This window comes from Diabrotica undecimpunctata, chromosome 3 (assembly GCF_040954645.1).
Source record: "Diabrotica undecimpunctata isolate CICGRU chromosome 3, icDiaUnde3, whole genome shotgun sequence".
NCBI classification, from domain to species: domain Eukaryota; kingdom Metazoa; phylum Arthropoda; class Insecta; order Coleoptera; family Chrysomelidae; genus Diabrotica; species Diabrotica undecimpunctata.
Window position 1 is genome coordinate 104,105,182 of NC_092805.1, and position 16,827 is coordinate 104,122,008.

General features: G+C 32.0%; 1 protein-coding gene across 2 annotated transcripts in view; it reads left to right on the forward strand.

Moving 5' to 3' along the window:
• Spred (Sprouty-related protein with EVH-1 domain) overlaps positions 1-11,127 on the forward strand; it is a 183,182-nt gene extending 172,055 nt beyond the window's left edge. For both annotated transcript variants that reach the window (XM_072526482.1, XM_072526483.1), the window contains exon 7: positions 159-11,127. In XM_072526482.1, coding sequence (XP_072382583.1) covers positions 159-483 — 325 coding nt within the window. In that variant the 3' untranslated portion in view covers positions 484-11,127. The remainder of the gene's footprint in view (positions 1-158) is intronic.
• The last annotated feature ends 5,700 nt before the right edge of the window (positions 11,128-16,827 follow it).

Consider the following 16,827-nt stretch of genomic DNA (forward strand, 5'->3'; position numbering starts at 1 on the left):
TATTAATTTAATGATAATGTCTATATAATTTTTATATCAATATAGTAGTAATTGTGGATATAAACAAATTTTATTTAGACAAAGGTACATAAACCACGAATTTCCTTTTTTCCTTTAATGCTGCTTTCTTCTTTTAATGAAGTCTTTTCTGTTTGCAGGTGTCGCCACTGTCACGAATATTATACGGAAGATAAGAACCCTCGCGGTGCGTGCGAGTACGCTCCCGATGTCATCAAAACGGCCATCAACCGAATAACGTGCTTGGGATGTGCGGAGGGTATAGACTACCATTGCGCCTCGGACGAAGAAGGTGACTTTGCGCAACATCCATGTGACTGTAGTGACGAGAACTGTGTGAAACGGTGGTTCTGTTTGACGTTTCTATCGATTTTGGTGCCCTGTCTCTGGTTGTACCCGCCTCTTAAGATGTGCCACTGGTGTGGGGTGAAGTGTGGGATGTGCGGGGGTAGACACAGTATGTGATCTATGAATCATATTTTACGATATTAGGCTCTAAGGTTTGTCGACAGCAGGTCTCTATATTTTGATTCAGTTTATTTTATTGACAAGATTGCCAATACTGCAAAATGACAAATTACTGTGACTGATTTCTGTCAAGACATATTTATCTAGTCATTTTATATATTTTTAAAAATTTTTCAATGCTTCGTTTAAAATAATTTATTTAACATTTATCACAGACAGATGAAATATAATAATACATTATAATCGTCAGTATTGATAACTGACCCTAAGACTTCGTTTGCTCTCTTTTTATATTTTTACTACAGCTAATATATAATTGCTAGATAGACATTGGTTCTACATGATTTTATCTAGTTTATTGTTCGCCTCGTGCCTATTCCCATCAGTTTTATTATTTCATGTAATATATTAATATGACATAAACGTTCATGAATTCAATAAAATCATTTTTCATGTCGCATACATGTGCTTTGCTTTTTGTATTCAATACATAATGCAGTTTTTGCATTTCCCCTTTTGTGTTTTATCAAAATATATCAAAAATATATGTAGATTTAACTGACTGGAATTCTTAGTGAGGAAGTACTTGATTACAGTCCATCTAATTTACTTACCGTTGCATGTCATTATCATTGACAGAGATCGAAGTTGACATAGTTGCCAAAGTATAAAAAAATCCTGAATCCATTATTATATTATCCTATCTATAACTGTTCAAAATAATGAATCAAAGAAGCTACCATCTCTTTACAACGACTATTTAAATTCTTACTTGACATTTTTAAAATAAAACACTAATTTTGTTCTAAAAAGAACAGATTTTTTTAAATAGGCAAAAATATAAAACGAGTGGTATTCACTTTAAAATTCAAAATAATAAAGTACAAAAAGTGTCAACACCGCAACTGTCAAATAAGTGTTACCAATTTATGCCAAAATATCACCTTCGTTCGATTACAGTTACAGTGTATTCCGAACAAATGTTCTTCATAAAAACGCTTTATAATGCATTTATACAAATTAAATGAAACATATTATTGTGTATTTCTTTACGTGCAACGGTTAGTAAATTAGATGAAGTATAGTATGCATTAAAAGTACTTTAAATACAATATTCTCTTCATAAAAGAAGAAATTCTCTTCTAGTAATTATGATTTATGCTGTGGTATAACCGAGAAGCGTTTTTGAGTTTTTTTTTATCTTAAATAACCATTGACAAATTGGCAATCCAATTTTAATAATAAAAATGCATTTTTAGATTTTCGACTGTTTAGATTTAGAGTTAAAATACATTTTTTTATTCGGTAACAAAAAATGCTCCTTTGTCAGTACATAATCACACATAATTGTCATATTATGTCAAAGTTACAATAGTTTTTTGAAGTTTGTTATACCAGCAAATGTTCCTTTAACAAAATGAGAAAAAAGTCAAGTAGGGGAAGAATCAGTTAAGGTTTCATATTGTTTTAAATCATTATCTATTATACAAATCAAATTTATTCATGCCTTTTCCTCTGAATGTTTTGCTCAAAAATATTACTGATAGCAGGTCTGTTGTTGTCATTTAAATAAAATGCGGTTTTCCCTTTTTTTATCAATTTGGATCCCTAAGTATTTATAGTCAAATTAGTTTTTATTAATACTGACAAACTAGCTATCGTTATCGATAGTAGTAATAATTTCTTTTCGATCCAATTTAAATAATATCTTTAAAGCATCTGTGATTTACTAGTAAGCATTTCATAGTAATAGAGATTTTCTATGATTTTCAATTTTCCTGGAAACTATGGTACCTAATATCGTAAAATACCTGCTTAACAAGTTGAGGGTTGTGAACATTGTTAGAAGAAACTTACATGTTAAGCTTATCCATGGAAAAAATTAAAAGACTGTTTATATACTGCCCAAAATAATTAGGGAAACTTTTATTTAGAATTCAGCAACTGTTCAAATTTGCTTATAGCAATCTTGAAATGGTTCAGTAAAATCGTGACAATTTAAAATAACTACCAGTCAAAATTGAATTAATAGTATCAAGTGAGTTTATGAGCTATAGATAACTAATGAATGATAACAAATACAAAGCATTCAAAAATATCAATGATATGCTTGAAGTGTTGTTTTTATTGTTTGTGCAAAGTGATTTTGTTTTGAAATTTATTTTCGTTTTACTTTTATTGTATCTAGTTCAAAATTAACTGTTAGATTTTGATTTAATCACAAGGCACGTAGGTAGGTGCTAGCTGAAGTACAGCAACAGCTCTATGACCTAACATAAGCTCTACTACATAAAATAAATGATATATTTATGTAGTTAATAAGTCTAAAAAAAGATCTACTACTCTGCTAAAAGCATGTTATTTACTAACAACTATGTACTGTTATTTTACTCACAATTCTTATTGACGTTGAAACATTATATTACTTCAATTGGAACTTTGCAACTACTAAAATAATTTCTTCCTGCCTCTATTTTTGGTAGTTCCTCCGATAAACAATCAGTTTCTGGTTTCAGTAATTGTTTTGTTTTGCTTACATACAATATAGATTATATGCAAACTAAACTTTCAGTTTTTTTGTATACTTCATATAAGTACTGTATAATTTCTTAAGTGCCATAAAACAATAGCTAAATGTGGTCTGCAAGGGATAGTGCTGAACAGAGGACTCAATTTCTTGTTTGTTCTCGTTCTCTCACTTTCTCTCTTTTGAGAACGCACAGTGAAGGTACGGTTTCGACAATGACGGCAGACAGCAACTACACACGGCAGTTACAGTTGCCGTCGGGCAGTACTAGGCGTCGTATTGATTCCGAAGTCAGCAACAGCTACTTCAGTTACGTGATGGCATAAAACACTTAAGGTTGGGTATTACATAAAAAATATGGATTACAAAAAGCTGTAAGTTTTACTGCAAGAAGAAGAAGATGACGACGATTTGTATTATTGTATTGTACTTAACTAACTAGACTCTAGACTTAAGAAGACTTTAAGAAAAGATTTTATTCACTTTTTGGGCGATCTCCTTCCAAATATTTTCTTTGAGATGTGAATTTTTATAATTCGCATTTTAGTAGTCGAATAAACAGGGATATTTAGACACTAGATCAATAAAATAATCACCACTTTCTTCATTTGTCAATACTTCCATGTCGTCCAACTTCACGAGACGGCACTAACGATAGTACTGTGTTTGTTTAAGTGTGTCGTCTGGTGTCGGGCGGCACAGCAACTGACGTTCTGCTGGGCAGCAGTTGCAGTCATATGTCAGAATCAGTCTCCTACAAATTAATACTATAAAGTAATGTATGCCACGGCACCAACTGCCGTCTGGAGTCGTTGTTGGAATCGTACCTTAAGCATCAAAGTTCAAATCGAGGTTCAGTCAATTTTTTAAGTTAGTTACCTAAATGGATTTTTTTTTTCGATTATCTCAGGTACTGCCCAGTAGCAAAATTGGAAAATACGCCCAAATTAATAATGTAATTATGTTCATTCATTTGACATATATCTCGACCTTGAGTTTGAGGCCATGAGAACCAGAGTGGCATAACTGATAAGAACATTACATATTCAAGGAAAATGGTCGGAGACTAACAATGTGTGAGGCCACTTTGGCATTGAGAATTCAAAACAGAACCTCGGCAGCCTTTTTAGCAGAGACTTACCTGCTAAAAAACACCCTCCTCAGCGGTGAATCACCGGCCAGATCGCCCTGATTGGGACACAACATCGGCACGGATTCTTGTTATCTTAGTGAATACAAACAATAATCAGTTATCTACTAATATTACTTAACTAACATAATTATTAAAAATGAAGGTGATTGTTTGATTGAACTAGCACGATTCTAATAAAACATAAACAAATACTAGTTTTAATTAACGTGAAGTTAGGCCTAAGTGTCAAATTTTTGACAAAATTATTTTATGACAGTGCCCTAACTCACATAGGCTACTATAGCACTACTCATGTTTAAAAATTACACTGAAGCTAAAGTAGTTCTGTGCTGCCATCCTCTGTATTTTATTGATAACTAATTCTTGGCCACTGTGGCAATATCGGTTTGAACATTTACTTATGGCTGGTTGGATAAAATTGATATTGAAAAATATGCAGTTAGGCCACTCTGATTCTATGGTCTCCTTTATAGTATAACATTTATATGGGCAATTCAAGAAATAATATATCACGTATCTGACCAATGTGATCCTGTGTGTACCCATTTAAAACTCAGCCAATAGCCTAAATACAAGCTTATGTTGATCACTAGTATTAATGTATATTTTTAAACGCAAAATTATGCTCATTAAAGCGAAACCATTGTATATGTCTACAAATATTATACCTTTATTATAAAAATAACTCGTGAAAACTACTCTATGAGAAAATATAGCAAATACTAATAAGTGTTTTGAAGAAATTTTGGAAATATAAGTAAATTAATTTTTGAACAAAATGGTGGATTTGCGTCGGTATAGTTTATCTGAATCTTGCTATAAAATATTTGTTGAATTATAAATAGATGTTCCCCTAATTATATTAAGTAGTATATTTGTTGATTTTTAAATGTAAATTTGCGCTAAACTTTTTTAATCAAATTTATTTATTTTATAAATAATTCGGGAGTATCCCGAATTACAGAATTTAATATTGTTGATGTGTTCCAAGTTCAAAGGTGTAAAAATATGACTATCATGCCATTTTTGCCATGTGTATATATTTATGTAAAAATTGATCATGTATATTTGCGTTTTTGTTCCTCATTAATCTTATAAACCGTAAAAATCAAAAATGTAAGAAAGAGTACTAAGTTTAATATTCCAATCATCAAAATGATGGTCGTGGTACAAAATTGATTGGTGTGTCAATTCGTACAAAATATTTAAATCAGTGGTACTACTGCGTAAGCATAAACCAGAATGGAGTATAATAAAAAAAAGTTATGGTCAACCGCTTACCAACGGTTTACTACAAAGTACTAAGTAAAACAAAGAACCTATTGAAGCGGAAACTGGAAAAGTATGGGCTCTCTATAACGTGATAATAATGAAGGACTAACGCAAGTACTGATCAGATATTTTGCTTTTCACTGGAGTTTTTTTTATTATTTGGACCTTTATTAATTTCAAAAACTGACACATTTTTGGACTAATTGAACAGAGACAACATTATAGTCAATCTGAAAATTTTCAAAATACATTGCTGAAACCGAAAATGGATTCAGTAATTTATTTACAATTTTTAAGAATCCCTAATTCTCCTTAATAATCTAATCTTCTACTATATGTTTTTGTTGAACAAAAATGTAACTTACATAGTAACTTTTTACACGCTGTAAATGTGTAACTATACAGAGTAAATTTACAAAATGTAAAAATCTGTAATTGTATATAGAATTGTAAATCTTATACGGATTCAAACGGTAAATATGATTAATATTTGATGTAAATTTACTTTGTAACAATTCTAAAAATGTCCATAGTGATGGTTTTACATCATTGTGCTGTTCGATTAAAAGCTTTACATATAATTTATGTGTTGTTAACCATTAAAAATGCCAATCTATGTACTATATGTAATAAATAGGGATGATTCACACTAAAGCGACTTATGTCTAAAAATATTGGTAATAATTAATTTTGGTCTCTATATTGTTTGCATTACATAAGGTAATGCGACTCCAAAATGCAATTCTAGTTATCTGACTGTTCTATGAATGGCATGGATTGTTACTGTGACAAGTGATCAAACGTTGGGTTCTTTAGGATATAGAAACCATAAATCGCTTTCATAATGCAAAGCCTTTTTGTTGCATTTAACAAAATTCTAAACCCTTGGCAGTCTTAAAATGTTGATTTAAAATAAGTTATTTGATGTATTCTACGATGTAAACCAAGAAACAACTTAAAGTAACGATTTTTCGAGAATCTTCTTCGACAAAAAAGTCATTTGAAACGTCACTGTCAAACTAACTACAAAACATCAGAGGCCATAACCTTATATATAGTCCATTTCAACAAGATAATCTAGTAAGCGCAAACCTCTGGCAACCCGTAAATCGTTCACAGATCAGAATTGAGTAAAAATTGAGTAATTGTTGAGTAAAAACTAGTAATACTTGAAGAAAAGTATAAAAACACTTACCATTACAAGATTTCCATTGGTATATATCAAAAATATTAATATAAAATGTCTGTTTAGTAAAAAAAAGTATTGCAACTTACAAAATAGCTTCCTTTATAGCTTCGGAAGAAGGCAATTCCTTTTTTAGCTCTATTAATATACTCAGTGTCAACATAAAAAATATTTTTATATTAATTTTCAGAACTTATTTCGAAGGAAGGCTTATTAGCATACTACCTACCCCCTTCCATTTTTAATTGATTTTGTCCCCTATGGTACCATAAGGAATTATAATTTTAATTTTATTCCTGATAACATATAACCCATTTCTTCTTCCTGTGCCAAGCTCGATTATCGTGCGTTGGCTATCAAATTGGTTATACTAATTTTGTTGGCGGCAGCTCGTAAGAACCATTCCCTCAGGTTTCTAAGCCATGACATTATTCTTCGACCTGGCTCACTTCTTCCGTATATCTTACCTTGTATTATTAAATGAAGTATATTGTATCTCTCTGGACGACGCATAACATGACCAAACTATTCCAGTTTTCGATTTTTAACTGTTCCGGCCACTTCCGTAACTTTTCCCATCCGCTGCAAAACAACCTCGTCGCCAACTCTAACTTGTTCGTAGTATTCTCCGATACACCCAGATTTCAGAGGATTTAAGTTTTCTGAGAAGTGTATCCGTTACAGTCCAGCTTTCGACACCATATAAAAGAATAAAGAACACATAACATCTTACTAATTTAATTGTCAGTCTCAAAGTAATATTGTTTCAACATAAGATTTTATCCATCTTAAAATATGCAGCTCTAGCCTTCTCATTTAGAGAAGACCAATTCTCATTTAGATTACAACCAAGATAAGGGATGTTGTTGGTTCTCTTCAACTGATCTGCATAAGCTTTTACTACTTCTGATTTATTGATGTTTTACTGACAACCATTACCTTTGTCTTTGTAGTGTTTAGCTTCACTCTGTATTCATTACACGTGTTTTGCAATTAACACCGTGTCATCCGCGTACCTCAAATTTGACGCCATTGCCTGTCTTACTCCTCTTCATATTTGAAACTCGGAATTATCCTGACCAATCCTGACGTTTGAACGTTGATGCCAGTAAAGATTTTTAATGATATGTAGGTCTTTATCATCAATACCTATCTGTTGAAGAATGGCTACCGTTTCAGTATATTTTACTCGATCAAAGACCTTCTCCAAATCAATAAAAAATGTGTAAACTGGATGGTCGACATCTCTGTACCATAACCGGAATACTAAATAGTGCTTATCTGGTTCCAAGGTTATTTCGGTTTGTTTCGACTTTAATTTTTTTTTGTTGATTTGTCCATTATCTGCATCTGAAAGCATCGGACTTAAACATCCATAAATTTTCATAGTTTATTTGGGCTTCACTTTATCTACAATACGAGACGATTTTCTATTATATCTTGCAACGCATTATACTACCATGTCTATTAATTCCAAGTTCGAATTTACTTGTTTCTTCTTTCCATTCATCCATTTCGATGTTTCTGCCTATGATCGTTTAGTTAAATCTAGGGTGTTCTATTTTTTTCTATCAGCGGTATATCATAATTCTGGTTTATTCTAATATACTAGCACACTAATAACATCGCACAAGACCATTGTTACATTTTCTGACCATATATTAAAGTGATACGAGGAAATTAGTGGCAATTTACAAACCACAAAAATTATTTGTGTTTCTTTTAGTGACAACTGCGAGATATTGCATCCCTGCTGCAGAAAAATCGCAGATTAATAACCACTTTAGGCGCGGTCATTTAGAGTGAGTAAAGATTTACTTTTGGTACATGGGTGGTCATTGTTTTAAAATGCCTCTAATTGATTTATAGTATTTTACTTCAGGTGATCAAAATGATTAAGAATCGCTCTATGTTGGGAAAGCTACTTATTTCGATTCATAAACTTTTGTAAAAGTTAAAATTGTCGCCCCTTCCCATTTCATTTATTTTTCATCTCAATATCCATCCGATATTTATTTATATCCAGTTTTAAAAATTAATCAATGAAGTTAAACACAATTGTCTAAGTTTTTGTTTTTAATGTTAAACATAGTGATTTCAATTAAAATGAGGTAAAAAATAAAAAAGAGAATATATTGCCGATTATTGCTATTATTTTTAGACAAATATGAAATTAATCAGGTAGTTCTCGACAGCTGAAGGTGATTGGAACTTGCTCTTTAGCAAGAAATACTGAATTTCAGGTAGTTTTCAAAGTAGGTATTCCAGACTGTCGGTTCGACCAATGGGTAAAAAAAATCACTAGTCGATGTCATTCTCTGGCATTAGATGACATTTGTCATCCCCTAATCATAAATTCAAGACTAAGAACTGCCATGCCACCAAAATTAAAATGTAAATATCATGGTACATAGTAATGACAATACAGATAATAAAAATCATAAAAGCTAAAATACCAATAGAAGTTCAGTGTTTTATATTAAATATTGTAGTATAAAATTCGTCATTTATTCATTTCAAAATTTTGGATAAGTAATAACAAAATCTTACCCTCCCATCAAACTGTATTACGAAATGTATTTATACAGAGTGTCACAGAAAGTTGCTACTTTTATATCAAACATTTCTTTTGACTTATTTTTTAACCTAACCTATCACTGGATTTTTAAAAAGAATATACACAAGGCAAATAATAACACAAACATTCAGTATTCTGGAAGATGTAGGTTTGGCATGAAATTATAAATTTTTCTATAATTCAAGAAAACATTTTTTTTTTCGTTATTGATAAATTGATATATATATGATAAGACTAATATTTGCAAAATATTAATGGGGCTTTGGTCTTCCACGTTTAAATTCTAATCAAATTATTTGCTATTGTCACTAAAATTTATGTTTTTTATGTATTTAGGCTTGTTTTATTGCAATAAATTGTATAAATGGAAGAAAGATTTGCCTGGAAACATTTAATGAGATATATAATCTCTGCAGGGGTCTACTGCATCATTATCCAGCCTTCTGCGTCCAAAGTTAAACATAAGCCTCCCCTAATTTCATGTATTGCATAAAAGTACAAAATTACTTAAGTGATTTTGAGGCTTTAAAATTAACTGCTGTGGGACTGTTGGGATTTCAAACCTTGTTCTAACTTCAAAAATGGATGAGTCATCACTAATGTTGCATATTGAATGTAAAGATATATACTAAATCAAAACAGCAATAAGTAAAAAAAAGGCAGAGTTGATTAACTAATATATAGATATAAAATTAAACGGTTGGCTGTAATAAAAAAAGATGTAAAAACTGTTTATTTCTTTTCGCCATCTATAATTCCACATAATTTCAAGATGCTGAATGTTGTTTTAGTACAATGATATACAATATCAATTCAAATTATATCTTTTGACATAATAAAGAAACAGGAGTGAAGCTAACTTTGTATGGCACCTGATATTGTTAATGAATTTAACTATCAGTACAAATTTCAGGTTAAGTGTTATACCCAGAATAGGTATTTTTGTGATTTGGGTGATATCTGTTCGACTGTCAAAAATGTAATACAGTTTAAAATTATTTTTGGAAATAAACATGTATGAATTCCTAGAAGTGGGTGTTTGAACTTTCCGACAAAAAATTCATACATGCATTAACCAAAAAGAAAAACGCCAATGAGTACACAGCTCAAAACATATATTAACATTTGTATGTGTTAATCATTTATTTTTTATGGTAAAGCTAGACATTTTGTTTCTACATATCAGGGCTACGATTTGTTCAAGTAAAAAAGATTACACGTTTTACACAACACTACTTATTAAAAGACTTTTTAGTGTTTTAAGAAGTATTTTAAAATATCTAACTAAGTTCGAATAACTAGCTACATATAATATTTTTACAAAGTTATAAGAACAAATGTTACTTTTGATATGTGTTAATAAATATCTAATTCTCGATTAAAAACGTTCATATTTAAATACTGTTTTATTTTAATTAAATTTGAGCCGTGTATCTTAACTTTTGTCCAAGAATCTTAACCAAATGTTGAGAAATACAATTTCTTAACATTTGCTAAAAAGCAACATAACTATTCAAACATAGTAATTTTTTATTTTGTTTAATACTACATAATTTAACACTTCCTTAATATTAAATTTAAGTTATGTCTTTTTTAAACTAGTCTTGGTACCTGACGTAAATTTAAGTGAACGCATCCTATGGCTCGGGAGCGTATCATTTACTTTTACACATAGGCATATAATGTTGAATAGTTATGTTGTTGATTGTAAATAAACAATGTAAAAAGTTCGAATCGACTTCTTGATTCTAATTTTTTACTGAGATTCCATTATTGCACTCATGCAATCGGTTAGAAAGAAAAACTTAATAGTTTTTATTGTGTGTATATATATGTTATTAATAAAAGTATGATATGGCTTAAAATAAAAAATGTGTGAGTGATATTTTAATTAAAAATAATATATTAAGAATAAATAATAAAGAATATGTTATTAAATACCTTGTTTTATTCCCTTTCATAATAACGAAAATAACTAAGTAATCTAACAAGTGTTCACAGTTCTGAAAGTGTTTTCTTGTGGCATATAAAATGTTATTTCTATTACAATCAATTGTGACATCCCATATAAAAATATCAAAGTGATAAGAGCAAAATAATAATTAAGGGAACAAAGCTTAAGAAGAAACCAAAGATATAGAAAATGGTAATTAGGCCAGAATCAATAAAGAGAATCAAATTCGTCATTCATCTAAGAGAAATATTCACGCCCAATGATAATCAAGAAGGGCAGGAAAAGACTCTTTTCCTTCATACTTGTAGTTTTTCAAGTCTCTTACCAACACAATATTTTTGTAAGACTTTCCTTTTCCCTTTTTTCGAAAGGGTTCAATTTCTTCTTGTGTCCGGTAGCATATTTCAATTCTCTTCAGTTTACTAATTGATTGGATATCCTTATAGTATTCACTTAGCTTCTTAGTATCAATAAGTGGTCAATCTTCTCCTAGTGCGCTTACCTTGCCTATACCACTGTAGATGTCATGGTATTCCTGTTAAATTAAAAATATGGGTTTTTTTGCTCCTCTAAAAACCCGATCGGCAGGTAAAAAACTATGCCCGCGTACAACAAAATACAATAAAATCCTTTGGATTTATGTTTTGTGCATTTCCAAATAATAAATCCGTGTTCTCAGAACAATATTATTTTTATTTTAAGAAAAACAATCATCGCTAAACAACCTTAGTACAGAACAGCCCTAAACATCAGCTTCTTTCAAATAGTTAAAGAGAGCCTTTTAGAGAAGCAAGCAGGAAAAGCCACTGCCTTTTCCTGCTTGCTTCTCTGTCCAAGTGTAGAACATGTGGTTTTGAGTTTTTAGATCAGTAATACAAAAGGTATAAAACCAAAGTTGTCTGTAATAATGTAATCTTGAATTGGACTTTTAGGTTGTGGCTGAATTTGTTGAAAATCAAAGTTCACAGAATGTGAAACATCTGTTTCCAAGCACTAATAAAACGCCTTTGCTCTTCTTGAATGAATCCGCTTTTCAACCATTAGCTGCGCTTTTTCAGCAGACTGTGCTTAATTTAATCTTTGAAAAGGCAGCACGTACTGTAAGTATCGGAGGCAGGTGACTTAAAACCTATGTTAATGTTTTACTTAGTTTACTAATACTTAACTTACTACTCAGATATAATCTTAGTTACCTCCTCTTTTTCCTTCAACAGCAAACCCAAAATGCACTTATTTGGCTATGTTTTTATTGTACACTGCGCGTCACGAAAAAGAGGCCGCCTAAAATTTTTGCCATTTTTTAATTTTTACGAATCATACCACAAAGTGATTGTCATTAGATGTTTGTGTAATGTTTAAGAATATTTTTTATTAAAAATATATATATATTTTATTAAAAGGTTTATAAAATCCATATTCCATCATCAGTGTCTAGGTATACATGTTTAAAGCCACTAAATATCTATGAAGTTCTAAGACTCTACTTCATGTAGAGTCGTACGTTGCCATGTTATCAAATCCACTGGTAACTTTAACATCTTAGTACATAAGATCAAATAATGTAAACCTAATTTTAACCTACAACTTTTAACAGGTTGTTACCCAGATATTTAGTGGCTTTAAACATGTATACCTAGACACTGATGATGGAATATGGATTCCAAAATCGTTCTGTCTTTATGACATAACCCGATTGTGTTTTTTAATTATATACCTTTTATAAAGGATTTTAATAAGAAATTTTTGTGATACATGGTATACAGCCACAGCTACAGAATTTAGTTTCCTTGTGGAGTTTAAAGAGTATGTTCTAAAGCAGTATGCAATCATTTTTTAAATAACAAATGTCAAAAAATAACTTCTTCCAAAATAATGCTTTTATTGAAAAATAAAAAAAAATTAACATTCTACATTTTTTCTGTTTTCTTTATAAAATTAAGTCGTGATTATTAATACTGTGTATTACCACCTCTATTTTGAATTACACTCCTCATTCGATTTGGCATTGAATTGATCAATATTCTGTTTCTTACCCTTCGTTTGAGTTGGTCCCAAACATGTTCAATCGGGTTCAAATCTGGATTTTGAGCCGGCCAGTTCATTTTTGGCACACCGAAGTTTCCAGATATTGCGTTACCATCCAGGCTATGTGTGGCCGCGCGTTGTCCTGCATAGAAATAAAGATTTCGCCGACAAAGCCAGCAAAAGGCATTACATGCTCGTCTAGAATTGCGGTAATGTATCGGTGTGCATTCAACGCTCCTCTATCAATAAATACGAGATCAGTACGGCCCTCGAATGAAATGCCTGCCCAAAACATTACCGAACCTCCTCCAAAAGCAACACGTACTCGTCGAACACAAGCAGCATATCATTCCCCACGTCTTCAGTATGTTTTGATGCGACCATTTGAGCCATAAAGAACCATCCTGGATAACTAAACAAAACATTTTTCCAATCTTCTATTCGTCCATTACTCGTGGTCTCTAGCAAACTGTTGTCGATCTGCTGCTGTTAACAAAGGTCCTGTTCCTGGACAGCGAGCCCTTGGACCAAATTCCCTCACGGTAGAAGTGCTTAAAGTCCACCTGTGAGCATTTTGAAAGCGGTTTTGGATTGATCTAGCCGTAAAGAACCGATTTTGCAAAGAAGTGCGTTGTAAAGAACGGTCTTCTCGGGCCTGATCCTGGTCGTTGTTCGTGAGATCCAGTCTCTACGAATCGTTGGTAAATTTTTAGGACCATACAACGACTGACTCCAAGCTGTCTGGCCACTTCTCTTTGACTCATTCCATTACCAATCAAAGTAACAATTTGAACAGATCTAGAAAATTTCTCAGCCATAGTTTTTAATTTAAAAATTGCTCAAGTTTGCTCTTCGAACAATTGTACACTAGTGAAAGGTTTTGGAAAAACAGAATAGCCATATTCCAAGAAAAATAAGGTACAGGCAATACGGGCTTTATCCGAAGTCGTAAAACTGATATCAATTCTGCAAACTTATTACCCTTAATTAACCTGTTGGCACCGTTTGTCGGTGCCTAAAAGACGCTTAAAGTGTTTCTGCATTGTGGGAATTTAGTTACAATAGAATAAAGTGTATAAACTTAAAGTTATTGAAAAATTCTTACAAAATTCTAGGTGGCATCTTTTTCGTGGCGCGCAGTGTAGTTTCTTCAATACCAACAACAGTGCGAAAAAATTTTAAATATACAAAATTCTTAGCACCAAAGACAGTTGGAAAAAAGTATTGTACATATTAAGTACTTTCGCTTGGGTCCAGGTTTTTTCTTTTTGTTTCCCTACCTAGGCCTATGTATTTTGATTTGTGTTGTATAAATCAGAGTGGAAATTATATTGTCTTGTCTTTTCGTGTCCGGAACTTTATAAAACTCTTCTTTGAAAGTGCTGATGTAAATAGGCCTTATTTTTACGCACGTTAAACGTGTATTGCTGTGCTTAAACGGTACAAAAACTAGTGCTCTTTTAGGAGCTACATACTTGGTAATTTGTTCACTTTTCCTTTTTCCTCCTGTACTCTTCTCTTTCTAGTCCTTACATTTCCACCTGCCCCATCCATTGTTCTTTAAATAATAAAGTAATTACTAATTTTTTTTAAATACTTTGCCAATAAACCCTCACATAACCTCTAATAAACCCTAACAATTTGTAAGTCTCACTGGGTCAGCTAAGTGGCAGTTGCAGAGCTCCTATTGGTTGGTTGGAAATAAGCTGGTTAGCATGAACCAGTATAGTGGAAATAAGTTGTTTTGCATGTAAAGGTGGTTTTTAATATGCTTTTACCATGGGTAATAATTTTTGCATGAATCAGATAAAATAAACCACTTTGGCTACAACAGAACAATGCATTGGCACATCTAACTCAACTTTGATTTTTGTGTGACTTACGGCTGTTTGCATGTTACCTCCTCATATATGTATATATGTATATATATATATATATATGTATATATATATATATATATATATATATATATATATAGAAAAGAAATTTAATCTTTGTAGATAAGTTAAATAGTAAACTCTTAAATATTGGGGAAATCTGCGAGAAAGACTCTAATGAGTATCAATTTTTAATTGTTAGAAATTTTTACAAAATGTATACAAATTTTTAATTGTTAGAAAGTTTAAAAGTGAGGTTCCGTTTTAGCCAGAAAGCATGCGCTGATAAATTCAAGTAGTTCTTATGAATCTTTATGTCGTTAAGGTTCATTGGTAAAAACGAATGAAATTAAATCCCAGTATAGGGAAATATTATTTTGATTTTCTTTTTTAATTATATTCTATTGTTCATGTATTATTATATCTTATTGAGATGTATCTAAGAAAAGCAAGGGAATGTTATCTTTTTTAGTTAATAAAAATTAATTATAAAGGTAGGTTAGTTGTTAATGGATATATCAGTCAAGTTAGTTATCTGAACTCTCTCGTAGATTTATTGTTCTCACGGTGGAGAATTGTAGTGTTAGTATAGTCCATGAGATGACCAGTGGAATGGACATGTTTGGCTAATGCACAACGGTCAGGGTGAAGTCGAGAATCACTTTTGTGTAGTGTAATACGTGATTTCAATAATTGAGATGTTTGGCCGATGTAGGAATTGTTGCAAGAGAGGCATGGAATGTTGTAGACAATGTTACTAAGCCTATCTATGGGAGTCTTATCTTTTATCTTAGAATAAACATTATTAATTGTTAGGGCTGATCTACAAGCCACATTAAGTTTAATGTTGTTATTATTATTACCAAAGCTATTTTCAACACTTTTCAGAATCCTTGTTAACCCCGGAGTGATATTATACCCATATTTCAGAGATATCCTGGACTGCCAACCTCATTTCTAAAAACAATCCACTTATATCTCTCCAATCAAACCATAAGAGTTATAATCAATAATAAATTCTCCACGCCATTCACTCCACAAGGCTCAATTTTAGCACCAATCCTATACACAGTTTACAAGAGCGACCTCCCCCGCGCTACAGACCAAAATGAAACTACCCTTCTCTATGCCAATGATAGTACACTACTCTCCTCAGGCACAGTTGACGAAACGATGAGGAACAGCTCTGTGTTTAACAGGTCACAAGCCCAACTTGATAAAATAGTCAAATGGTGCAACAAATGGAGAGTCACCCTCAATCCAACCAAGACACAAGCCATCCTCTTCATATACCGGGTGCTTGCCGATTTGAATACGAGGGCAACCTGATAGAGCTATACGGAGCTAGGCTTCCCTTTCAAAGGACGGTTTCCTATTTGGGCGTTAAATTTCAGAGGAACCTCAACTGGGACACCGAACTAAATCTTACTCTAAACAGGGTGACAAGGAGGGCTACACTCTTAGGAGCACTATCAGGCAAATTTGGTAGCGCACAAAGCAAAATTCTTCTACACATAAAACGTACATCAGACCGATAATTGAATACAGGGGTGTTCTTTACTCCGCACTCAATAAACGCCATCATGGCCACAAAATGTAAAATCTTGAGGAAGATCATGGGGAAACGTGCAGACTATCAGTCGGCATTAATCCACCAAATCTCGAATATTCCTAACATAGAGAGCAAAATTCGCTTCCTTGGCAAGAGTTACGTCTTACGAACTATAAAGAGGTCCAACATCAGAGCAAAGGAGGTCCTCCAAAAATCT